Source organism: Channa argus, chromosome 1 (genome assembly GCF_033026475.1).
Source record: "Channa argus isolate prfri chromosome 1, Channa argus male v1.0, whole genome shotgun sequence".
In the NCBI taxonomy this organism is placed as follows: domain Eukaryota; kingdom Metazoa; phylum Chordata; class Actinopteri; order Anabantiformes; family Channidae; genus Channa; species Channa argus.
This window is the reverse complement of record NC_090197.1, coordinates 25,763,499-25,790,143: the sequence shown is the minus strand read 5'-3', so window position 1 is coordinate 25,790,143 and position 26,645 is coordinate 25,763,499. Positions and strand designations below refer to the sequence as shown.

The 26,645-nt window shown below is 38.8% G+C and overlaps 1 protein-coding gene across 3 annotated transcripts; it reads right to left on the bottom strand.

Annotated features, from left to right (window-relative positions):
* Positions 1 to 24: 24 nt before the first annotated feature.
* arhgef2a (Rho guanine nucleotide exchange factor (GEF) 2a) lies at positions 25 to 26,501 on the bottom strand. 3 transcript variants are annotated; one of them, XM_067509485.1, is made up of 23 exons: positions 26,240 to 26,501; positions 18,577 to 18,739; positions 18,090 to 18,157; positions 17,693 to 17,756; positions 17,343 to 17,475; positions 15,952 to 16,061; positions 15,670 to 15,810; positions 15,301 to 15,551; positions 14,947 to 15,072; positions 14,641 to 14,758; positions 14,333 to 14,409; positions 13,775 to 13,946; positions 12,716 to 12,792; positions 12,380 to 12,552; positions 12,116 to 12,183; positions 11,122 to 11,310; positions 10,119 to 10,205; positions 9,943 to 9,992; positions 8,932 to 8,967; positions 8,349 to 8,399; positions 6,548 to 6,874; positions 6,126 to 6,279; positions 25 to 3,782 (listed from the first exon to the last, which is right to left on the bottom strand). In XM_067509485.1, the coding sequence occupies exons 1-23, from the start codon at positions 26,300 to 26,302 to the stop codon at positions 3,754 to 3,756; spliced, it is 2,727 nt and encodes a 908-aa protein (XP_067365586.1). In that variant the 5' UTR covers positions 26,303 to 26,501; the 3' UTR covers positions 25 to 3,753. The 3 variants fall into 3 exon arrangements, with proteins under 3 accessions (XP_067365586.1, XP_067365567.1, XP_067365576.1); XM_067509466.1 differs by lacking the exon at positions 25 to 3,782 and having other exon boundaries at positions 3,794 to 6,279; XM_067509475.1 differs by lacking the exon at positions 25 to 3,782 and having other exon boundaries at positions 3,794 to 6,279; positions 17,693 to 17,753.
* Positions 26,502 to 26,645: the final 144 nt, after the last annotated feature.

The following is a 26,645-nucleotide window of genomic DNA, read 5'->3' as shown; positions in this document are numbered from 1 at the left end:
TATTCACATCAAGGCAACAGGCAATGCATTTTCTATTACAGTTTTTATTTTTTATGCAATCCACATGAATGACAAAAGGGTGTGCAAAAAAAAGTACAAGTCGCTGTTTGACCTTTTACCTCTCATTGTGTTTTTGGCTTTAAACATTATTGGCCATCAACAATGTCACTAATACTGCTTTTTTTTAACAAACAAAAGTTCAAAAATCAGAAATGCTATTGAGACCATAGCTTAAATACATTTAGTACAAATTGTGAAAATCTGAGGATTATTGTGAAAAACGATTTTGCATCAGTGTATGTTTGCATATTCTGTTAGTATAACAGAATCTGTTAGTATAACAGAACGTGCAAACATAGATAGATAGATAGATAGATAGATAGATAGATAGATAGATAGATAGATAGATAGATAGATAGATAGATAGATAGATAGATAGATAGATAGATAGAAAGATCAGACATACAATAAAAATTATTACGGATAAATACACAATAAGGCCAAAAGCTTATTTCTATTGCAGTCATTAGAAAGGTTAAGTTTGAGTGAGACATGCAGAACACCAGGCCAGATTGACATTTTCTTTACCAAAAGCCTCTCTAACTCCATGGTTTGCTTCAAAGTTTTTGTTTGTTCAAATGTCACAATGGAGCTCTTGTTATTGATACCTCTTGTTCAGGTATCAAAATAGAAGGTAGTGGGACTTTGGGACTTAAGCACTTCAGTGATGATATACATTCCTATAAGTGGTAATAAATTTTCAGAATCATGCCAACAGACAGTCCTGATGAGGCCAATAACAGCAACACCACATATCTGACATTGCCAATATTAATATTATATATTCCTTGACATTTTTAAAAAATGCAATTCCTAAAAGGTTATTAGATATCAAAAATGTTTTCATGCAGTGTTTCATGCAAGTGTTTTCATTACTATCATCTCCATTCAGTTGCTAAATAAATGTATTTAATATAATTATAATTGTCATTATTATTATATAAAATAAAATAAGAGCATCACGGCATCTGAGCTCAGCACTGTTAGCTCAGAATTTGTTTCTGCTGAAACAATTTTAGAAATACTGAACACTTAAACAATTTCAGAAGCACTGAGCACGTCATTGCATGATCTTGGTATTAGTTTAGTAGTATTGTTCTGGGACCATTCTTTTTACAAACATCTTTAAGTTGAACAAACCCCCTCATCAGCTCATACTGTCTGATTCCTACAGTTTGTACAACTTTTACTACAGAAAAGTTCACAGTCTTTCATGAGGTCTGTCCATATCTAACTACTACGGATCAGAAAAAAATGCTGAATTGAAACAATGGTCAGTGGCATGTATGCTTTTGCATTTCATGCGAGACCTCGCAGCTGTTAGCTCTCCTTTTCCAATAATTCACTATGAGGAAAAGTAGTAGGGCCAGTAAATGCCCTCTGACCTGCAGCCACTACAGCAACATAGCTAGATCACTGCTTTTTTGTTGCTTTAACTTGTTTCTTTTTTTTTTCTCAAAATCATTGGATATTTATCAACCAGCTTGACTGCTGACTGCAGTGAAGGGTGATTGACATTTGGTCCCTTGATCATTCTCCTTTTGATGACATTCACAAATGTTTCAAAAGTACTTGAAAAAAATTTTTAAAACTTGCCTTGTGTTTAATTATTTAGGGAAGCAGGAAGAATTATGCAATGTGCTTTTTGTCTGTGTCTAGTGAGCTGTTCACCTTCTTACTGCAACAGACGTGAGTACATTAAACCTGTTGCTGGTGGGGCTGAAGTCATTTATGTGGACTGCTTTTTATTAGCTATGTGCTGCACTCTGGCTTCTCCATGCCATTGAAAGTCTTCAAGGCTTCCTGTTATTTTTGTGAAAGAGTAGAATAGTTTTGTAATGAAGTTTAAGCTATTAATATTCAGTAATTGATTGTCACATCTTGCAAACATATCATTGGCTAGTAAAATATCCAAAGTGTACTATTTACAAATGTTTATACATTTATTGCATGAAGTGTTTAATACTTTTTTAAAAATCCACTTAAACGTTTCATACAAATAATTCAGCTTTTAGCCTGTTACAACTTAAAATGTAACTTCCAACCTGTTTAGTCGTTAAGTCTGTGGTGAGAGAAGCAAACCTGTGACTACACGGTCGCAGGTTAACTCCCCTATTCTGACATGATTGAGTCTGGTTGGGACAAATGAAAAAGCAGCATGGCCCTATTCTAACCAACCCAATTTACTTATTTCCAAGTAATCCAGGTGTGATTCAGTAATGTTCCTTCTGGTAAGAGGTAGCTTTTCAGTGAAAGTGTACCCTGAATAAGAAATAAAAATCAGAGATCATGCCATGGGGGGCGGGGGGGGTGTCGTAAGGGATTTACAGACCCTGATAGACCACATTAGCCATTCCAAGTTCCTGACGCAGGTAAAGCTGTCTGGAAGGAATTGAGCGAACTTGTAAAAAAATCATCCAGTTTTGAACAAATAGCAGATGTTTAGACACTTGTTTTCAGTGGAAAAACGTATCATCATCATTTAAGCTGATGCACTTGATGCACGTGATCAGCTAACAGTAGCTCTACAGCAACACAATTATTTATTTAGAGTGATGCTTATGCAAACCACTGTCATTGCCCATGTCATGGAAAAGGATTCAAAATGGTCAATGCAACTAATAAAAAAGACAGCTCCACCTTACGCTATGACTAAAGTAAAACTGCTGCTTACGCATTGATCTCTGAGTCTTTATAAGGACATTAAATATACTATAACAGTCTCGGGAGCCATTTGTACGGATTTATTTTTTTGACTTTGAATTTGTCAACATTTTCCTGATGGTAGAACTTTTATTTGAGTAAGATTTTAAAAGCAGGACTTTAACTTGCCCACATACCACCACAACCAGGTTAAGGAATGTTTATCTGTATTATGTTAAAAGTGGAAAATTATGTTATATAGTGACACAGTTTTTCAGAGAAAAAGACTTTTTACAATCACTCATTTCCCCAGAGTGGACCTCAGCATGGTTTCAGGCTCTCCATATGGCAAGACTAATTTAGCCCAAAAATAGTTCTTTTTTTAACAGTGTCCCCCGAAATATTCATTGCAATTTCATATGATGCTTACCAATTTTTCTTTTTTGCTGATTTCAACCAGATCCATGACACAATAAAATCACTATATCAGAAAGAAAAAATAAAAATTAACACAGGACTGCAAAGAAATTAATATTTTCTCTGAAAAATGTGTTAATATATGAACAAATAATGCAGCTTTCACTGGGACTGCACTTATTACATAAGGACTCCATGGATATCACACTGGGCAAACGTACACATGACCCAACAAGGTCTAAATGGGTAGTGTCAGTATATATATCTAAAGTGCATAATTAGGTTATTTCATTTGCAAATGCTTGAGCTGAAAACAGTAGTCCTAATGTTCATTTGCTATCTTTAGATTTTAAAGTTACATAGTTTATATATCCTTCAGTTTTTCACACCCCTTTGGTCAGTTGATGGGAATATATAATGGAAATCCAGACAATCCAAAGCATAACTGAAAAATTCAACAGCTCACTGCCACAGGCCATCTACTTCAAGCAAAGCGGCTAAATAAATATGAAGATTCTCAGAAAAGATATATGTACATTGAAAGAATAACAATGCACATTGTTGAAGTCAATCAGTTTTTATCATAATGAATTATAGCTATAAGCTCATTAACACTTTGAAACATGTCAAGGATCAGAACTCTTCTGGAATATCATGAAGATCTGAAAAAGAGAAAAAAAATCAAAAGTCATTAGGATTTCAGTGGTGTTTTGATATAAAAAGTTGACATGTGAGTTACAACCCAATAGTCTGACATCATAGAGGGATTGGGGGTTGAAAAGTACACATATTCATACGGAACAGTTCAATGCAAATGTGTAAAGTGCAAATGCAATAAAAAATTCCCATGAGGCCTAAAAAGCATTTTCTCCATTAACTATAATGATACAAGAGACATCTGTAAAACACTTTTTGGCTGCTTTATACATTTTAAATAGGGTGGCCAAAACATTAGAACCACTGCTTCTTCACCCAATATAACCTCAATAATAAGCAAATCACTTTTCTTGACCGTTTCAACCTAAAACCTGACCAGCCTGTTTGTAGCCTTCAGTGTATCAAAACACAGAGGTACCATCAATATAAAAGAAGGTGATTAGTGCCAGGAAGTCATGGTCTTCTTTCCATCTGAATGTACTGGTACTGCACCTCTAAAATGCAGTGGTGGAAAGTACAAGTACTATGTTACTGTACTGAAGGCTACTTTTACTTTTACTCCAATACATCTAAGACCAAATATCTTTACTTTTTACTTTTCTAATTAAAGTTGTGTTACATATTAGAATCAGATCACTTTAAACATTTTATAATTAACCACTTTTTCCATGTTTTTTATGAAAACAAATCACTAGGGAGACAGGCATAGTGTCAGTTTCTCCTCCATGTGTTTTTATGCCAGATGCCCTTTCTACCACAACCCTCCCATTTTTATCCAGGCTCGGCACTAGCATCAAGGTCACCCTTGGTGGGTGGGCAAGGCCACACCTGGTGGGGTGGGATTCAAACCTGCACCTGAACCTAATGCTCTACAATTGAACCACCAGGCCGCCCCCTATTGAAGTGTCTACATCAATATGCCAAAAAAAAAAAAAAAAAACCTAACCAAAGGTGCAGAAGCAGCAAGTCTCTTCACAGTCAGCAGGCATCATGCAGATGTGATATCCACAGAAAAACAGGCTAAGAACCACTAAGTAATAAGGCTGCGGCTCAGTAGGTTTTCTGTTTATATGGGAATTGTTGATGGGGAGCAGGTAATTAGACAAAAAAGGTGAATGCTTTTGTCAGTGTCTCACTTTTGGGTTCAAAACAGAACTTGTAGAGGCAGGCTTACTTGTGTCCCGTGGTTCGGCATTCAGATCATTGGGTTTTGTCTTGTCCCTTTAGGGGTCGCCACAGCGGAACCTGTTCCACACGTTGATTTGGCATGAATTTTTACGGTGGATGCCCTTCCTGCTGCATCCCTCCCGTTTTTTTATCTGGGCTCGGGACTGGCACCAGGGTGGCTGTTGGATTTGAACCTGTTGCCTTCTGCAGCTCGACCCAAGGCTCTACTAATGATCCATCAGGCCCCCATCCTGTTGTACAGCATTGCTGACAACTATTCATATCCTCTTCTGATTTAAGCTTGTTGAGTACTTCTTTAACTGAGATATTTATATCACAAAACTCCCCTAAAAGTTAGCTGAACTGTCATCTGTTTGGTTTCCAACACCTCCACGCAGCACTCATGATCCACTAAATAAAGTATCTTGTTCCTTTTTTCCATCAGCTGGCCTAATTTGGCCTTTCTTGCATTTTCCGACTTTGCAAGCCATTCTCCACGCCCTTAAGAGTTGGCATTGACTGTCGTTTTTCCACTAAAGTTGGATCAATTTCCTCTTCCATTATTCACACCGAATATTAAGCCACATATTTAGTCAATGTAGAGACTTTTTCTTACTGATGTAGAGCCAGGCTTACTCGTGTCCAGTGGTCCAGCAATTTTCCACTCCAGAGATCATTGTATAATAAAACACTTAACATTTATTGAATTCCACGTACCACAATTGAGCTGATAACAAAGTAATTCCACAGAAAATCTTGAGATGATAACAAACAATTCCTCAGTACATGTGTCATTTTAATTCGACAGAACACTGTATCTCCACAGCTACACGCTCAACTTTCCACTACTACCTTGTTGCTCTCTCAACAACTCTCCAACCAAACATATTTTCTTGACATCCGGTTGGGCAAACTTCAAAGGCAGTTATGCAACGCCGTTGAAGATGTCATCAGTACACATGTGCTTCTTGATTTGCCTAACCTTTAAGACACACTGACTATAGAAAAAACAAAAGTAGAACAACCACGAAGAAAACTTCCATTGGCTCATACACTACTCCTGGAGTAAGTACATAATGTACTGTACTAGTGTAAACTTGATTCGTATTTAGCTTGCAAAAAAAAATACTGGTCAGACATACAATTTGTGTTTGGACATGTACATATGTTTATAATCTGACCTTTGGAGCCTTCTGATGCTGAGCCATCATCATCATCTGATGTCATGTCTACCTCCAAATCACTGCTAGCCTGTATGGCATGGGATTGGAGGATGGCCTCCTCGCACCAGTCAGGTCCGCTTGAGACTTCTCTTCCTGGTTGCAAAGATGCAGGCTAAAACAAGAGTAAGAGCAGACAGAGCCTTTAGAATCCAGTAGGACATGGGACACCATGTTGTGCCTTGTACGTATTTCTACGTATTAGTTAGTATTTATCCGACAGGTTGCTTGTAGGAAAAGGATTATACTAAATTGCATCCTGGGTATTAGAAATCTAGACTCCAGTGATTTAGAAACTTACTAATTCGGACTACAAGCTTCTTGATTTTGACCATTTAAAAAAATCTCTCTTCTCAGTCTATCAACTTTATGGAATTGCTTACTGGAGATAGCAGCTCCTCTGGTGGATGGGAGACCGATGTAGCCCCGCTACAGACCTTCATGTGTCGGACCTGCCTCTCTAGCTTGACTCGGGCCCTCTCACTGTCTTTAAACCGGCTCTCGGCATCCCGCAGCCTTAGCAACTCCTCCTGCAGCAAGCTGTGTTGTCTCTGTAAAAGAGCCAGCTCACCAATTGTTGACCCCACACTGACCTCCCGATTTCCACCATCTCGCCAGAGAGGGCGCCATAGTCCTCCTTGAGCTGTCACCATGCTGTCCTGTGGCTGCAACAGCAGCTCCAAGATGGAGTCTTGTTTGATGACAGCACCCTACAGGACATAACAGAGAAACCACAGGTGTGTCAGTTCATGGTTCACTGGTCAGTTTTTGAGGAAATGGTGATAAATCCAATCCTAAAGATGGCATCTATTAGAACTTGGTACATGTTGTTTTAGGTTGTTATTCTGGGTCAACGCTTTTGATTTACTGTAAGCATTCGATGTCAAAATTATTGTTAATGTTTAAAATGTTCTAGCACATGTTCACCCGTGGCTGGCCATGGCCTTTGTGTGGTGTTTGCATGTTCTCCCCAGACTTGTGTGGGTTTCCTCTGGGTACTACGGTTTCCTCCCACAGTCCAAAAAACATGCATGTTAGGTTAGAAGTGCAGCTGGATGTCTGCCTGTGTATATTGTCTCTGTGGTGACACATACACAGACAGGGTGTGCCCCGCCTCTAGCTCGATGACAGCTGGGATAGGCTCCAGTCCCCCCGTGATTCAAATATAATAAGTGGGGACAGGTAATGGATGTTCAGTCATATCTATGAGATGCTCCTTGGGCAATAATTTAACACAAACCCCATTTTGCTAAAGAGGGGTGACTGTGGCGCAGGAAGGTAGAGCGGTCGTCCACCGATCACACAGTTGTTGGTTCAATCCCTGCAGTCCTATGTTGAAGTGAAGACACTGCAAGACACTGAACCCGACAGTGTGTGTGTGTGATTGTGAATGCCAATGGGTGAATAAGAAGCAGTGTAAAGTGCTTTGAGTACCAATAGGTAGAAAAGTGCTATATAAGTGCAGACCATTTACCATTTAAAAAGAAGCTAGGATGTTTTGTAAAATCTATGGCTAATCTATGCAACTAACTATTCTTCAGAATTGGGAAGCAGACACCCTCCTTACTTTTAAGTCTAGGCTTAAAACCTTCCTCTTTGATGGAGCTTATAGTTAGATATAGTCATGCTGCTATAGGCTTAGACTGCTGGGGGACCCACCCCGTGATGCACTGAGCTCCTTTCCTCCTCTTGACCCTCTCTCCTCTTCTCTCACTGCACATTTGTCACCACTATATGACATTAACTTTGTGTGTTTTCTCCCGTATTTGTCTTTCTCCTTCTGCAGGTGTATATTACAGTAATAAGATCTTGCATGACAAGTAGATTAGGGATATTATCAAGTCAATACTGCAATTATGGATGATTAAGTTAAATGAAAAGCAATGGCATTCAGTCATTAAATGAGTACAGCTATTACCACAACGGTAGAACTAAGTACCCAGTATGAATGGTACAATTGTGAGCTTTTAGAGGTAACAGCTCTAGTCAAAAGCTGTTGTACCCATAAAGGTACAATAATGTTGTTATTTTCTGTCTACATGCATTGTATGTATTATTATTTTTTCATACTACTTTAAACAATGTTAACAATCTGATATTTACATACTGCACTGTATGAAGTGTAATAGATGAACCATGTGCTGATGTGAATGACTTATTACAGATATAGAGAAATCTTCTCACCTGGAGTGCATGGAGATAAACACTGAGCTTGACTAGCCTCCGACAGATTTCCTGTTAAACACATACAAAACATACTTATTATGTTGTCGGTCCATGTGTCTCTGATAGATACACACACACCCATACAAGTCACACCCAGCCCAATATTGCACACCAGGTTGTCTCTTTACTCTGGTAAGACTAAAGAGCCATAAGTAGTACTTCTCTAACCATAACCCTTAACCTAAAAATAACTACTTTCCTACCCATAAAGCAGGTCATCAGTCTAAAATTCAATGATTTCATGGTGGGGACTTGCATCTCAACAGGACGGTAGTGTCCCCACAATGTGAGTGTGCAAACAGGGGTTGGTTCCCACATTGTGAGTAAGACCTGGTGCCCAAAGTGTGGGTTTTATTTTACCCTTTAGGGACTTTCCTAACTTTGAATTAAATTTATTTTAGTGGACCTAAGCTGGTGCCTAACTCTAACTTTACCCTAACCTTAAACCAGGTATTCACTTGAAAAGTCATGAGTAAAAGTGGGTCCTCACACCTTCAGCTTCACCTTCATAAATATTTTTATACACAGACACTTTACTTACTGTGGGTGATTCCTTGTCTTGGGTGCTTATATAATCCTTTAGAGGGAAAACATTCCACAAAAAGAGGAGAGTCATGTGACAAGGTCAGTATTAAAAGTATTGTGATGAAGAGGTATTAACAATACATAGTATTAAAACATCAATTAAAACAAAGTGACAGGAGTTAAATAGAGCTAGTACAGTCCTGTTGTGTAAGGCTAGATGACCGTGTTCCATGGCCACGGGACAAAATTTGTGGTTGGCCCACCCCCATTTTCTGACTAAAGGCTTTGTGTACTGTCTACATCCTGTTCCTCCAACATTTCCATTAGGAAAGCTTAATTACTCTCACCTCAGAGGTAATGTGAGAAAATGTTACATTTTAGATTATATGCAATTATATCCAAACTACAATAATTACAGTAGTGGAACTAATACCTAAGACCAAAGCTCTGTAATAAACTGCTTGTCAAGGTCTGGGTTTTTGTTTAGTTAAGCTGTAGTATTTTTCAGTCTTGTTAAATTGTTTCATGTATTGTTATGAGTGATTTCATTGCATAATTCTCATCTCTTTCTGTTTAAGTTTCTGCTCTCGCCCTCTGCTGTCTGATTTTATATCCCCCACTCACAAATGAAGCTTGTACAGCTGGATACTTTGTAGGTATTTAGTGTTCCTCGGTGTGTGCTGTCAGTCTTGCTGGTGTCTGAGGCCCTGCTGCTTGCTATTAGAAAGGCTTTCCACTTTGAAACTACCTAAATGAAGTGCATCTAGACCTCTGTAATCACAACACTAGCAATCTGTGTACCCTACGACATGCTCTATGTCAGCAGTCAATCTTATTAGCAAAACTGGCTGATATTCACTGGGGTCACTTTACCTGATGAGTAAACCACGTTTTTTTTAGATTAGCTTAAACAAGGGATGCAGCAGGTGGAGCATCACCTTACAATTAAAAACCTCAGCCAGCATCGAGACTTCTATGCCTCGAACTTGCAGAGCAACAAACACTTGGATCTTGGCCCCAAGCTCACCTTTGCTGCACACAAATCATGGGCTCCATTGATCAACAGATCCTGATTACCTGAGCAGAGACAAACATCGCAGACACTCAGTACTTGGGTTTATGTTGTGGTACTTTTGTGTTGCTACACAACAATGAATGCAATAAAGTTTTGTCATGTGACAAAATTAATCTTTAGTAACTCACTGATGTCTACCATCTCCAAATGATTGTGATGACACTGAAGTGGGATGTCCACATGTGAACCCAGCAGGAGCTCACTCAACCTGTCCACTGTGGAAACACACCAACAAATGTTATGAATGTAATAGGTAACACTTACACAATACATAAATTTTTCACATTTACTGTAAGTTACGCTTCTTCAAAACTAATTCAACCACCTTGTTATTGCATGAACGCAATAATTCGCTTTGGATAAAAGCGTCTGCTAAATGACTAAATGTAAATAACTGGAGAGTATGTTGTTCAGGTTGGGTACCAAATATCAGTAATAAAATCCCAAGCTTTAAGAAGATCATTAGCTACATTCTCACCAAGCATAAAGGGATGACTTATTGTGTAGCTCAGGAGCAGGTAAATTTGTTTAAAATGAAGCTCGTTTAGTTTGTGGCTCTGTGAGGACGACACACGAATGTTTAGGTCATCTGTATGGGAGCACTAAAGCGGACTACATTAATGAAGTCATAAAAACTAGATATTAAAGAGTACAGTAAAATTTTGTGAGTTTTTTTTAATTGTAGTGAAGCTTAGTAATGTTACTTTATTTTAGACCAAATCTTAGTAAGGGGGATGATTTGTGAAAGTAATGCCAAAGTCTCTTAAAAGTAACAAGTTATTACCTTTCATCATGAGTAAGAACAAATATGTAATAGATTATTTTTGAAGAGTAACTTACCCAACACTTCAAAACCACTAAATCATTATTCAGCACATTTTGCTTTTTTTTCCTAGTACATACTAAGAGTAACTGATGATTATGTACTGATGCTACTTTGCAGCACAGCAGCCAATTTAGTTAATGTGGACTCACTCACTTTGTTTTAAGTAGCTACTCATGTTTTTTTGTACTGTGTTGTAAAATGAAACCAGGGCAGTGGGGCAAAACACCTGAAGAAAGTATTTGTTGTATTCTGATATGCACATGTCTATATCTTCTTTGTAGCGCAGATAAGACTTGGTGTATTACCTTCAGCTGTGGCATCCAGTAGCAGTTTCTCTGCTCGGGGAGCTTGGGGTGTGTCTGCCCTGAAGAAATAACGATTGACTAAAGAATGTAGGCCCTCCTGCCCACTTGTGACCTCTGCCAGATCACAAAATAGAGTCACCCTCTCCTGCAGGAGCTCGAGCATTTCCCGGTCCTTCTGCTGGAGGTCAGCTGTGGGTGGTGGTTGGGATTAATTAATCATGCATCTACTGCAAATATAATAAAACATAACAAGAAATTCTGTCTGTTCTTACCCGCACCTCTTACTCTGATCAACACCTAATGCCTACACACTGCACTGGGTTTGTGCTCTGACAAGTGACTCTTGATGTATTTAAGAATTCATAATCATTGTATCAACGTATCATTTTGGTAATAGAAAGGTAATAGTTATTTCCCATGCTCTATGCTTTCTATTGCATTTCACAAATCCGAAATGAAAACTTATATTGTTAAGACACAGACAACGGGTGAGGCCTGAATGGGACACACACACACACATACACACACACACACAAAAACAGAAATTCATACAACAGAAAAAACATATTGATTCACTAATACATTAGTGGGACTATGTGCTCACTTATTGTATACTAGTGCTCTATTTTTCTCAGCCCTGTGCAATGAATTGGGGGCCTCCAAGCAAAATGTACTTATGCTTTTTTTGTGGATGACCCTGCCTACCATAGGGGGCATAACACACCAATGCACTCATTCTTGACACAAAAATCATAGTCCACATCTGGATTTGCTTTTTCAAATCCCCTATATCACCTCCCACTGCAGCACACTATGAGTCTCCAGGGTACCAAATTGATGCAGGTGAGCAAAAAAGTCACAGTGGGTCACAGAAAAATAAAAACTCACATTTGGCAAATTGTATTTCACTCTGTGTGCACACGATTAGAGCTAATACAGTCAAGTAAAGTACAATATGAAAATGTTTTTTTAACATTATTGTTAGTCTGCTGACCTTTGAGTCTCCTTAGGTGGGCCTTGTATTCAGTCTCTATGAGGGGGAACTCCTCTCTTGATGGGCATCTAAACAGACAAAAGTACATACCAGACATATCCTATTTTTGGTGATGTGATGCACATGGGATCTTTTATGTATGTATGCATACCTAAGCCCCCTTGGGCTTGGGATATTTCTAATGAATATACTTGTAGAAAGTAAATTTGATAGAAAGCCTACAAAAATTGTAGATCAACTACATGTCTTAGTATAATTGCCTACTTGCTCACGGTGCGCTGGATGTGCCGTATCCAAACGTTCTTGTCCTCCTTGTTGGCGGCATGGAACTCATACATTTCAGGAGGGGAAGAGTCACTGATGAGAAACATGCCTCGCTCCTGATTGGCTATATCCCTCATTATCAGGTTCTGAAGAGACACTACTGGAGGTTTATCCTGGTTCACACAGTAGCAGAGTTTTTGGAGAAAGTAATTCAGTAAGTTGTAAAAAAGATCAGAGAATAACAGTCTGAAATGTTGTCTTTTCAGTGATATGCACAAAAATGTCTCCATACATTAATTCCACAGTTTGCTTTTGTGTGTAAGTACTTTTCCTTACCATACTTGGGAAGATGTACCTCTGGTCTTTCTCCTGCAGAAACACCAGGATGTCTGTCATCAATAAGACCTGTATATCTATACACAAACAGCGAAGGAGAGAGAGAGAGAGAGAGAGATCATTTACAACCACATACTGTATCAACTCTTTCCATTAAGAACATATTTATAAAAACATTTTCTCAAACTATCTATAAGCCAAGTATGAAATGTGTTTGGCCAGGATTCCGAGTCACTAATAATTGGACCTTTCAGGTACAGTATTTACACCACAGTACAGTATTTATAAAATTATTTTACAACTTAAAATACATTCACACATTCACTTCTAAAATTAGTTTGCTGCACCAGTAGAGTTAAATGAGTTACTTGAACTGCTACTGATTGCTGATTATATGTTTTAATCGGTAGGTTGTGGATTTTACACTGGGGGTCACTAAAGTCTTATTATTAGATATATTGATAAAGTTTCTTTTTTTACTTTTAAAAATATAATTCTGAAAAAAAACTAGATAGTTCTTAAATGTAATGGAGTAAAAGTCTATCTTTGAAATGTAGTAAAAGTTGGAGTATGAAGTAGCATAAAACTGAAAATATATTCAAATAGTAGAACTACCACCAAATTGTTTTTAAGTAGAGTACTTTTGTACTTATTTACAGTACACCACTGACTGTATGTTCAGTAGACTTCTACACCTGGGGCAGGTAAACTGTCACAGATTAACAAAGCAACTTTCTCACCTTTCATGACCAGAGCAGTGCTGACATTTAGATTTTATTGTAAGTAAAAGCGCGACGTGTATAAAGGCAGAAAGCGTGTTCTCTATGTCAAGTATATTATCATGGTTATTTCAGTTTCAATGAATGGGGTTTGTGTGTGTTGTCTTCTCAGTTGATGACAGAAAACAGCTCACTGAGAACTGGCTGGAAACTGAATGGCATTTAGTGGGGCTTTGGTGGGAAAAACACCTGTAAGTAACTGCAACTGTACAAAATATTGAAGTACTGTGTGTTAAGCAGTACTTTACACACAGATAAACATTTTAACAGCTGTTTGTACCTTTGAGCCGGGATCCTGGTGATTTCCAGAAAAGTATCCCTTCGTGGACAAGCTTCCGGCGAAACAGTTCCCCAGGCTTAAAGATTCCACCATCCCTTACTTTAGCCTCAGCACGGGGGTCCAGTTTGGAGTGGATCTCTTGCAGCCGCTGTGTCTTCTCCAAATCCTCCATCTGCAAACGAGATAAAAATTATCAACAAACAGTCAAACAGAGAGTATTAATGAACATTATTCAACCTTCTTAACTTAGAATGGATTAAACAGCACTCTTCAATCAGAGGATAAATAATACTGCACTCTATAAATAATTCTAATCCCACAGGGTTTCAGATAGTTAAACAAATATATGTTAAAACTGCCAGAGAGCAATATTCTGACAACTTCCAGGAAACTAAGAGGAAAGTTAATGATAAAAACCATATGAAAAAAAAAACACACACAAAAAAAAAACAAAAAAAAAAAAAACGGAGAACTCTAAAAATACACTTATGCATGAACACATGCATGGGGATGGGGTGATGGGGTGACGGATATGGAATTTAGAAAGTACTTTGGTACCTGCTGGTCTATTAAGCTCAGAAGTTCTCTGACCATTATGAGAGCCTGGGCCAGAGAAGACGCCTCTTCGTCATCCTCTGTAGGAGAAACAAACAAGCTGAATTATTGTAGAAGTACAGTACATGAATCTAAAGCAGTAAACACGCTGTAGACAGAATATTACTGAACCAATAACTCTCAGTTTTGTCAGTTATTCAAAAGGCAGTTCAAAAGATCTAAAATTACTTTCCCTCTGTAAGTATTTATTTTACAGCTCAGTGAAATCCTATAGTGCTATGTATTGTAGGAAGTAAACGGGGGTCATTCACCAGTAGTGTTTTCCAAAATGCGCTGAATAAGGACAGGATACTTGGAGATACGCTGAGTCACCAACAAGATGCACTCCTGAACACCATGGCAACGCAGATAGGGTCCTCGACTCACCCGCTGCTCAGAGAAAGAGAGCAACACATTGAAAAATGATCCCGACTGTCATGGTCAAAAGACCTCTTTTAGGAAGATGAAAGAAGAACTGGAATTACGACATTGCAATTGTATGTTTCACATTCCCTAATCATCTCCATGCACTATATAGTGTGTATATTCATATTTTGAATTTTTTGTGTCTGGCTCACCCGTATAAAGCATTGGAACCTCTTGTCTCTGGCCAGCAGCTCCTTGTAAAATTTGACAGCCTTCAAGTGGCGGCTGCAGAACTCAGCGTATGTCTTCTGCATGTCATCTGCACACTGGCCGGAGAACTGGGAGAAAAATGCAATCGTCATTTCTTCAGTGTGTGAACATCAGCGAGAGAGAACTGATAAAAGAGCAACTGTTCAGAATGACTGGTATTTTGATTTGGGGTTGCCAAAATAACAAAGAGCTGTACTTGCTAATTTCTGATTATTGTGTAGAGCTATGTCACAACTACATACACTAGTGCTGCTAGTAGTGTTGCTACCTTCTCTGTTTGTAAGTACGGCTGTCACCTGCTCGAGAAGTATGTCCCCCAGCTGGTGAATGGTGAAGTTGCGACCGGATCCAGGCTGCAGGCTGTTGTTGCGCCGCTCCAGCAGTTGTGCCAGGAAATGAGAATGGATCCTGATCAGCTGGTCCAGACAGGGGAACATGGCATGCACAGTGCTGGGATCCAGCTGAAGCTCATCCAGCATACACTGCCGGAACACTCTTTCCATGATATAAAGTGTCCGCATGTGGTTGAGCTCTGTCTGAATCAGCTCTGAGAAGGATGCACACACACATCCAAGTGTGAAAATCATCACATGCAATGGAAGAAACACTTTTGATGTGTTTTTTAAAATAATCTACTGCTGAAGAACTGATGATATTCTTATCACCATAGATGACATCCTGCCGCTTGATGTCGTTTTTGCGATGTGTCTGCAGATAACTGCTGTCCACGGCCATGCTCCATGAGTCAGCCTTAAAGTCCTGGCATTCAACCTCTATCTCCTCCAGCACAGTATAGTACATGTCTCCTTATTTTCAAAAAAGCATGAAAAAGACTTTAAAACTCTATACTTAACTCTCAAGATGTGAATGAGCCTTTGTTAAGATAGTTGATTGTAAATATAACTAAGGTCCAGCTGAAATTATGTATAGTTTGAAAGTTGTGATACCGTCATCATTGAGAGACTCCACTGACATCGCTCTGGCCCTGAAGCTGAGGGAATCTGTGGACTGGGAAAGGATCCTGCGCAGCCCCAGTGGTGAGTCATCATTTAGGGTTCTATAACACACACACACACACACACACACAGTGGTGTGTACTGACTGCTTTACATTACAAACATGACAAACATATTATGTCAAACTATGTCTGTATTATTTGAAGGAAAAAATGAAATATGGTACAAAACAGTAGGAGGCAGAGCCTTTAGCTATCGAGCGCCTCTCCTGTGGAACCAGCTCCCAGTTCAGATCTGGGAAGCAGACACCCTCTCTACTTTTAAGTCTAGGCTTAAATCCTTCCTCTTTGATAAAGCCTAATGTTAGTAATAGTTATGCTTTCCACTCACTACAACAGATCAAGGCAGATGGCCGCCCATCCTAAGCCTGGTTCTGCGGGAGGTTTCTTCCACTAAAGAGAGTTTTTCCTCTCTGTTGTTGCTTATAGGCTTGCTCAAGGGGGATTTGTTGGGTTTCTTTACATATCTGTATAGTTTTCAACTTTATTCTTTAAAGTGCCGTAAGGTGATTTTATTATGAATTTGTGTTATATAAATAAAGTTGAATTAACTTGAACTGAACAATGGGGCGACTGTGGCGCAGGAAGGTAGAGCGGTTGTCCACCAATCTCACAGTTGTTGGTTCAATCCCCGGCTCCTTCGATCACATGAGCAAGACACTGAACCCCAACTTAGTTGCTCCTGGTGAGTGTTGGCCAGCTGCATAGCAGCTCCCCCATTGGTGTATGAATGTGTGTGTGAATGGGTAAATAAGAAGCAGTGTAAAGCGCTTTGAGTGCCAATAGGTAGCAAAGCACTATATAAGTGCAGACCATTTAACAATGTTTTTAAAAATACAGTCATGCATGACTCATTTCTTCTTTGGATGTCATGGACTGTTCTTTGTCAATATTTAAACCTCTTTGGTGGCCTTTTCTGCAAAGGAAGTAGAATGTTTCTTTCACTCGAGAGGCCGTAAAAATGTTTCAAGATATGACAAATTAATTGGAGGATCCTCAAAAAGACTGGACAAGAATGATAATTAAGATTTCTGGTTTTGTCAGCATGGTTCATTGACTCATCACACTGAGAATGAATCATGAATACAAGAATATGAATGTCCAGCTTACTAGTTTCATGCAAATAAAACCAGTAAACTAATATGATGCAAACCAGAATAAGATTCATAATCAACGAATCAGTGGTTCACCACAAATGGGCCTTGTACTGTAAATAAAAAAATGCTGGGTTATACAATTATTGCCCTGGTGCACATTACCTACAATAGAGCCCGGCTAGTATATAACTAGGATGTAACTAGGTAGGATGAAAGTGAGACTCACCCTGCAATGTTGTTGGTGGAGACACTTTTGGACAGAGATAAGCCTGAGCGAGCACGGCGGGATCCCAGCAGGGACTGTCGGAAGCTTTCAGAGGGGTAGATGGCTGAAGATGGACGCTCACGCATTCCTGGACCTACAGAAGCAAACCAATGTATCAGGTAGAGGAGGGAAAACAAAACAGGGGAGGGACAGTGACAAGGTATGTAGAAAGAGGAGAAAATAAATGATGGTTATGAGGAAGATATAACAAACAGGAGTAGCAGGGAGAACAAAAGTTTGATTGTGTTGAAGAGAATAACATCTTAAGGAAGAGGAGAATAACAGGAAAAGAGAGTAAGAAAGGTTCTCACTTTTTGTGCGCAGTGTGACACTCTGCAGGGCTGAGTTATTCCTCATTAGCACTGTCTTCTGCTGCTGTGGTAATAAAGGAAACAAAACACTATGTGCCACATACAGCAACATTTAAATGTTTAGATGGACTAAACATATTTTGTATAAATCCATATTTTATTGATGCAATGTTCATTTGTATGTTTTGTATTGAATTTGTATTATGAGTAAATAGCACAAACACAATGCAGCAGCATTTACTCAGGGTTAAGTTTGCAATGCTGCAACTGATTGACCTTTCACATACTGTATATACCATTTAACAATATACATACGAAGGATAACAAACAGAAATCAAAGTAGTTCAATCTTTCTAAACGTGGAATTAAAACTGCACTAGTCGGTTATGTGTCTCACCCTCTGTTTCATTTTGGCACAGTTTGGCAAAGTGTCTCGACAGCGGTTGTGGATAGTGACATTACACGCTGGAAAAAAAAACAGATGAAATGCATAAATGCAAATATGTCACGTCTCTTTTTTGTTGTAGATGTGTTACCAAAGAAACGTTCGTTAAATGTATAATTATAGCACTTTAAAAACATCCTGTTAAACTCCTGTTACACAAAATAAATTCATAAAAGTAAAATATATAAGTAGAATATCAGAAGAAATATAAACAAAAAAAACTTGGTTTAGGTTTAGTGTACAGTAGGTTTAGGTAAGTAGTGGTGGTAAAAATGAATAGGGTGGGGTTAGTTCAGCTGAGGGACAAAGCCCAAACTTCACACTCTTACTGAAGTAAGAACTCTTACTACTTGCACATTTCCTCTGTTAGATTTGGTGCTACTCTACCAAAATGAAAGTGTTTATGTAGATGCAGAAAAGTTGTAAGCGTTTCACTTACTAGGGCAGCTGAGGGCTTCCTTGGCAGTAATACTCTTGTTGCATGCTGTACACAGCGTGGTTCCTGACACTGTCAGGGAGGTGAAGAGGTGACCATTGCTATAACGTGCCTCCCTCTCCCTTGCAGCCTTCTCTCGCTCTCTCATGCGCTCTCTCTCCTTATTCTGGAAAGGACACGACAAACAACAAGTAAAAAAGAGTTTGAATTTGGGAATGCTACAAAGTCCATCTGATGACAATATGGATGCCACCATACCAGAGCATCTGTCAGCACTGACGTTACCGCATCTCTCTAAATACGGATGGAAGTGAAAAATGAGCATGCTGTCATGGAAACAGTAGCACTGCTTTACTGTGGATGTGTCACACTACCTGTGTTGTCTGGACAAGCACCAATCACAGTTGTAATATCATGATGAACTGAGGCTCAGAACTGGGGTTGACATTCAGCAGGGGGTTCAGCATAGTAACAGGAAAATACATCCGATGGAAGTTGGTGACATGGAGATAAAAGCTGAGTCTATGAAGTGGTTCTGGAGCCAAAAAGCATCTCACTTGTCACCCTGTGCTTGTCTGCACTTTCTCAGAACCCAGTACCTTTAGCCTCTTCTCTGTATGAGAATGATTAAAGCCTTTTAGGCAAATAGTTCTGCCAGTTCTGCCTTTTGTCAACTGGTCAGCTTAGTAAAGGGATTGTAGCAGAAGTAGAATAAAGTAGATATATTTACCTAACAAATAAGGCAGCTCAATGGCTTCAAGCTTGACTCTTCAGAGCTCCTCATGTTGATTTGACATCAGTTTTTTATGCCCTTCCTGTCGCAACCCCTCCCATGTTATCTGGGGTCAGGACCGGCACTAAGGCGGCCCTCTGTGGCTGCATGGGGCCATTCCCATGGCCTTTTGCATCCCAACCCAATGCTCAACCCATTGAGCCACCAGGCCCCCATTTAACTAATAATGCAGCTTCTGGCCTTACACACTTCACTTAACCTTAAAGCACCACTTCAATTTGTTTAAATTGTAGTACAAAGAAAATTAAATTATAAAAATATCCATGCAAGATGAAGAAAAAAAACGATAATATAAAATTATAAAATAACACCATACAAGAAGTAGTGAGCAGGAGATAAGCCCCAGTATTCCACCTTCAGTGTTGTTATTGCACAGAGATAAAAAATACAGATGTATACAACAAGAAACTGATGATTAAAATTCTTGTTGGATTGTCTATACTGAGTTCAGGAATCTGATGGCCTACAATCTACAACAATTCATCATCATTTATTAGGTCAATATAGTTTTCTTAAAGATATAAATCTTTAAGAGTAAATAGCTGTCAAATAAATGTAATGGAGCAAAAATGTCCTCAATAAATAATGGAAGTGAAGGAAAAAAGGAAGGAAAGAAATAAAGTAGTAGGAATAAACAAATGAATCAACTCAAGTTTTACAGCACTGTATTGTCTTGACATGTTAAGTGGAACGATACAGTGCAACCCAAAGATAAAGGGGTGTAAAGGAACACTTTTTATCCTGTTCACAATGATGTCTGTTGTTGGTGTATACTAGGATTTGCAGTCGATTGAATTAAACAGACCAAAAAAGAAGTTGGCCAATACTGAGTTCAAAAGACCTAAACAAGGAACTCAAAATAATATGGAATGAATGACAATATATACCGGTCATTTTAATGATGATTTAAATGATAAAAAAGACAAAGACACAACTATGACCCAGTTAAAGGAATGAGAGCTTGGTGTTTCTTAAATTTTAAAGATACCCTCAGATTATTACAGAAGGGATACGATCGAAATAATCATCAAAGCACAGAGCCATGAGAGCTACTCTCAGTTTACAGCAAAGTGCTTAATATTAAAGGATATGACCCTACCAATCTGGAAACAATCTAAAGAAAGATTCTGTCAGTCCTAATGGAAAATAGACTGGAGTTTTTTAATTTATGTGTAAGTCCGTCCAGGGACTGGACATTTTAAAGCATACCCAGGATTTATTCTGACTGGCATATTGTGGAGGATTTACTTACATTCTTACTCATTACTCCAAATCTTGTCCTAAACTGAGGGCTCTCATTAGTTGTATGTTCCATACGTGTTCATTTATGTTATCTGTTTGTGCCGATTTTCTCTGTTCACAGTTGCAAGCTACTACTCACAAAAGAAGAAGCTCTCATGATAATCACATGAACACATCTGTAAAAGCAGAAGCGAGAGTGGACATAAAGGAAAGATGTCAACATTTAAACTATACATGACTTCAGAAAATGCGAATGATCAATTTCAAAATCTGACACAGGTTTTGTTATGTTTCTAATTCACTCTGTACTGATGAAGAAAAAGCCAGTAGACTATATCGCTCTGCCACAGCTCAGGAAATAAAAAATGGGTGAAATTTATCTTTGAAATGCTGTAACATTGTTAAATTCCCATTTCACTTCGTTTATGAACTGCTGAGTCTTAAACAGTATAGTTAGGCACTGTCCTCCTGTCAAATATGAGAGTCTGTCATATGCTGTAAAAACCAACAAAGACATATATCTTATGGCACGACATCTAGCTGCTCTAGTCAATGGGAGCCTGTGACATAATATATAGAGTCTTTTGAAAAAAGCCGGTTAGGTCACAAAGGAGACTGGGGTTTAAACCCAGTGCGAGGAAAATTGTTATTGGTACTGATTTTAAGGCAGACTGAACATAACATCTTGGCTTAGTGTATAGCTTTAACCCTAACCTACCCCTGATCTTTTTGTGCCTAACCCTAACCAAACCACAAGGTTTGAGTGTTTAGTGCAAAAAACGAATGTGAAACTGGCCCCATTTGACCTATATCATAAGGAATGGTTTCCACCATTTTCTTGTGTTATGTCAAAAGATATGTCAATAGTCAGCATGTATAAAAATTTCTCAAGTTTCTATTAGGATTAGCTTCAAAGATTATAATACAAAATGACAAACACACTATATAATGATTTCTGACACAATCATGGAGATTTTTAATAAACACAACCAGCAGACTTCCCAGCATGGATTGTCTGAGAGCTAAAGCTACACACTTGTAATTTGTAGGAAATTGTGTAAACTCTCCATGAGTCTTTAATCCATATAAAATGGTTTATTTTAATAATAATAATATTAACAACGATGACAAAGACTATAGTTTGTTTAGAATTTAATCCTGGTGCCCAGACACTTACAGTAATTAAATCACTGGGAGCATCCTCAGATAGCTTTTTGTTCTTTTTAGTACTCGCAACAGACTTCAACAACTGCAAGTTGAAGTTCTTTGTGTCAAATGAAGAATTTAGCTTTTCAACTGATAATTACGACTAACAATTGTCCTAAAAAGTTGATTTGGCTTAATTTTTGGATTTAGTTGAAGTGATTTTGTTTTGTCAAGTTGAATTATCGAATTATCGAAAACTGTTATAGTTTTCGGGGGAGCAGCAGTGGCTCAGTTGGTACAGTGGCTGCCTACCGATGATAGGGTCGGAGGTTCGCACCACGCCCTTCCCAACCACATCTCAAAGTTTCAGTGGGCAAGGCATTGAACTCGCAACAGTCCATCGCCATCCTCAGCTGTGTAGTGCCAGTCCCAAGCCCAGTTGAAATTTGGGAGGGTTGCGTCAGGGAGGGCATTTAAAAAACAAACTGTGCCAAATCAACATGCGGACAAACAATCCACTTCAGCGACCCTAAACTCACAGGATGAGCCAAAATAAAAAAATAAAAGTTAGCCTTTAAATGTTTCTATTTTTGTAAAAGCTCAAAAGATTAAGTTAAACTAAATCACATTTTTAAGACAGCTGGGGAGCCTACATTTCCAAGCTAAACCACTTAAATGATTTACAATGTGGAAGCAGTATAATCAGTGGCTATAATAGTAGTACTGAATCTTAAGTGGTAGCTGTAGCCCAGTTTTTACCCCCTGGCCAGAGCATGAGTGACCACTGCTAGCAGTCATTGTTTAATTTACATAGATTCAGTTTAATGTTTATTTACATAGATTGCAGTGTTTCTTGCTGTTCATTACATTAACAACAACTTAGAAATTCCTTTTAAAATGTTTTACAATGGGACTATTTTGCTGCATTACATTCTCTGTTTCTAGTTCTCCCTGCTGCCTTTGCTACTATTCCACAGACAATAATCTCTCAGTTTCCATGGCATGCCAAAAACAACCATGCAATGACATGGCAGAGCAGCATTATTCATACATGTATTGTTTGTAGTATTGGCTTCAAGCTTGTTCTTCTTTCCATGTCACAGAAACCGTGGCAAAAAATCTAGAATTTCATCCAGATTCTAGCCACTTCTGATTAGCTTGGGACAGCTCTGCTTACAACACTTGCTGCTCCCATCTCATCCAGTCTGGCTCTGTTGTCCTCACCCAAATCTCAAAATGTCATTCTATAAACAAATATGGCCACTTTACATGTCTCACCTATCTCCCTAAACTCCCCTCTCTCAGTTCAGGAGAGACTGGGTAAATCTAGATCTAGAAAAGATTTAAAAGATAGATCTTTTAAATGCACAAGAATGGGGGAAAGATGCTACCATTGTTTGGACCCAGTACTCTGAACTTGGGTCTGATAAGACCCATCTGTCTCCTGGGTGAGCTCTGGGCTCATCAAGTGCTGCAGAATCACTCCTAGGCATCGCTCTGAGAGATATTCAGTGACTATAAATAGTCGTGCCTTAGAGCAGGACTTGATTTACGAAGCCTCCTCCACCTACTTTCAGCAAGCAGAAGGACGACTCGTAGGAGAGAATATGATGTTACCATGTGTTTCAAAGTACAATTTGAATAAACCTCCCACTTCAGTACCTGTGCACCACGCGCTCTGCACTGAAGTACCATACAGCAGCACAAAACTAATTTTAAGGGAAGGAAATTACCAAAAAGTAACAGAGAACCTCCTCTTATTAACAGTGAGCCATTTAATAAGAGAGAAATAATCCCACTTTTTTATGGGAAGCCTGTTTTTTCATAACTTCTTGTCACAGTGAGGTTGACAGGGTACAGTTCAGTACTGTCACTGATCTTATCAGATTAAATGTCTGCATAATAACTACACACATACACAGCAAATGTAAAACGAGCTCATAAATACGCATCCTGTTGAGATATTTTCTCTCACTGACAGAAGCGACACAGGTTTGGATACTAGCCTAATGGGACAGATTGGTCCGTTTCAGCAGCGCACTGTGACAAACGACTGCCAAAGAAATGTCTTCTCCATCAGGAGGATGAAGAATGAGAGACAGTACCTGTAATATTGTCCTGAGAAAAAGTGTTCAGGTGCAATAAACCACAAGAACAGGGTACTTTCTCCAGTGATGTGAACTACTGTATTATAGTCTATTATAATCTATTATACATAGAACCACAGCATACAAATACATAAATAAACATCAAATAAATGTGAAAAGTGTTTTTTTATTTTGGAACTACTGTCCTTCTCCATCTACAATACCTCATCACCTCCACACTTGATTTTACCAACCTCTGGTCTGCCGAAACCCTCCAGAACCAAGCACTGAGTCTAATATGGCCCCTTTCTGCCTTAACTGTGTCCCAACTATCTTTGTTAATATTACAATATAAAAGGTCCTTAAATCTCACCTTACTGAGAGAACAAAGAAGTTTACTTTTAAACTCAGCATCTCACTGTTTCTAATGTAATTGTTCAAAAAATACTAAATAATACAGTATATAACAAAATAAATTATTGTTTTTAATTGCACACATTTGTGCATTTCCTGTTTGTGTGTGAAGTGTTTCATTTTGAGGACAGCTGCTGTGAGGATAGAAATGGTCCAGTAACCCAGATTGAGTTGATTCCTAATGGGGAGCCAAGCACCCCTGGGTAAATTGAGTTTAGCCTTCCTGCATAACACGTTAGTTGTAATCCCACCCATATACTACTGACATTGAGATTAAAAAAAAAAATACAGGCATATGTTGATTAGCTGGCAAGTTGCCCCACATGTAGATCCCTATTAGCTTTATCCAACAGAGTGGTTCTGTTAGGTATGATACACCTACGCACCAACATACATACTGTACCTAAACTCCAAGGAAGGGCAGTGCAACCCCATTTCTTACATTAAATTTATGTCCCTATGCAAACAAAAATCCAAACATGATTCACTTTTAGTCGAGAATAGAAGATCATGCTATAATTCAGCATATGTTTTGAATGAAGAACCCTATGTTTGTTAACAGAAAGCTATTTACTCAGACGAGGTGCTTGGGGAGAATTTTGGGTGTATACAGTGCGAGACTGTCAAACCATAGACCTGTTTGTAGGTAGGGTGGCACTGACCACCCTCAAAATTAGATTGGCCACCCCAGGTGCCACCCCCTCCCAGAGTGACGAGGTGGCAGGTACCTGCTGTAGAACTTTTAGCATACACTGTTAAACTACTAATATACAGGTTATTATTTCCAAAAAGGTTTTGACTTTGAGTATATAGCACTGTCTTGCCACACAAATAAAAACATTTCCAGATCTGCCCCTGGCCACAGGAGATAGTGGTTTAAAGGAGGAGTAAAAGAGGCCATGTACATCAATCTGGGACAACCATCACTTAACAGAAAGCAGTCTGTGACAACACTCATAGCCCACTTACAACGTAGTCTTGATATCGCAGGCAGTTCGACAGCTGTTCACACTTTAAGTCATGTTACTCAACAAGACACATGATGATCAGGTGGGACAATGATCCATACAGTATGTGAGCTCAACAACCCTCAAGGTATTTAACTAGCTGGCTAAACTAAGCAGAGTGAATGATCTATGAATATGGCTTGTGCTTACGTCTACACTATGCGCTTAACTTGTTCCATTTTTAAGGTTATATATTTATCTGAATAAATAAAGACAGAGGTCAGATCTAGCAGGATCTCAGGGATGCAGCAGGCTGAGTTGACATACAACTGATGGCTCCCAAGAACCATTAATTACATGAACAAAAAAAACCCACCATTATATAATAAACACTTGTAACCATCACTAACATGAGATACCTTGATCTATGAAGAAAAACACAACACCGGTGCCCTGGCTGCTTTTTTAACACTTTTGAGATCTACAACATTCTCAGAGAAAGCAGGAATATCACACACACACACACACACACACACACACACACATCTACACACTGCCATTTCTATGGCAACAGTTGCTATAGTCAAATATCCAGCGAGCAAGCACACTGTGTACAAGCAGTCATACATACACACCACCTACATTCACAAATACATACAGCCTTATCCTGCACATCTAGATGAGAAGTGATTCCATAGCAGCTGCATCAGGCCCTGTGGTGTGAGGGGCCTGTGCAGCCCTGCATTGTAAAGAGCAGGCACACTGTGTCAGTCACACTGAGGAAATGTTTTAGGCCTGATCTGTACAAGAACAAGTAATAAAACATAGCAAGAAAGAGGAAGTGACACGAGCACAGAAAAAGAACAAAATTAACATACGTAGTACAGCTTAGAACTGATTTCTACTTATCTACAATAATAATGTGAAGTCCTGTCATAGTGAAACAATGTGTGGTAAGTAGTATGTGCAATCAGTATAGTGCTGTAACCTCATTATCTTTAACATTACACTCAGTAATGAACATAATGTCAGCTCACCCGTAGATTGATCTCCTTCATCCTCTCTTGTCGCAGTTTCGACAGGTTGGTGACTCTGGACATAGTGACAACTGTGTTTTCTCACAATGACAAAATTAAAAAGCAGTCAGCAAGTCGTAAAGAAAAATATCCAATATGACCGTTGGTACACTCCCCTGTGGACCACTCAGATCTCTACCAAAGACAGAACAATTCAAATCTTTCCTCACTGGCCAACTGCAATGTGCTTCTGCTTCTAGTGAAGTGGCTGTTCCTGTGAGAAATCTGACTTCTGAATCATCACCGCCCCCTCACACACACGCACATGCACGCACACACAGTGTTTCGATGTCTGCAAACGCCTGGTATAAACTATTATTTGCTCTTTGCAACATCCCAATATAAAACCATTTTCAAAATGCTCAGA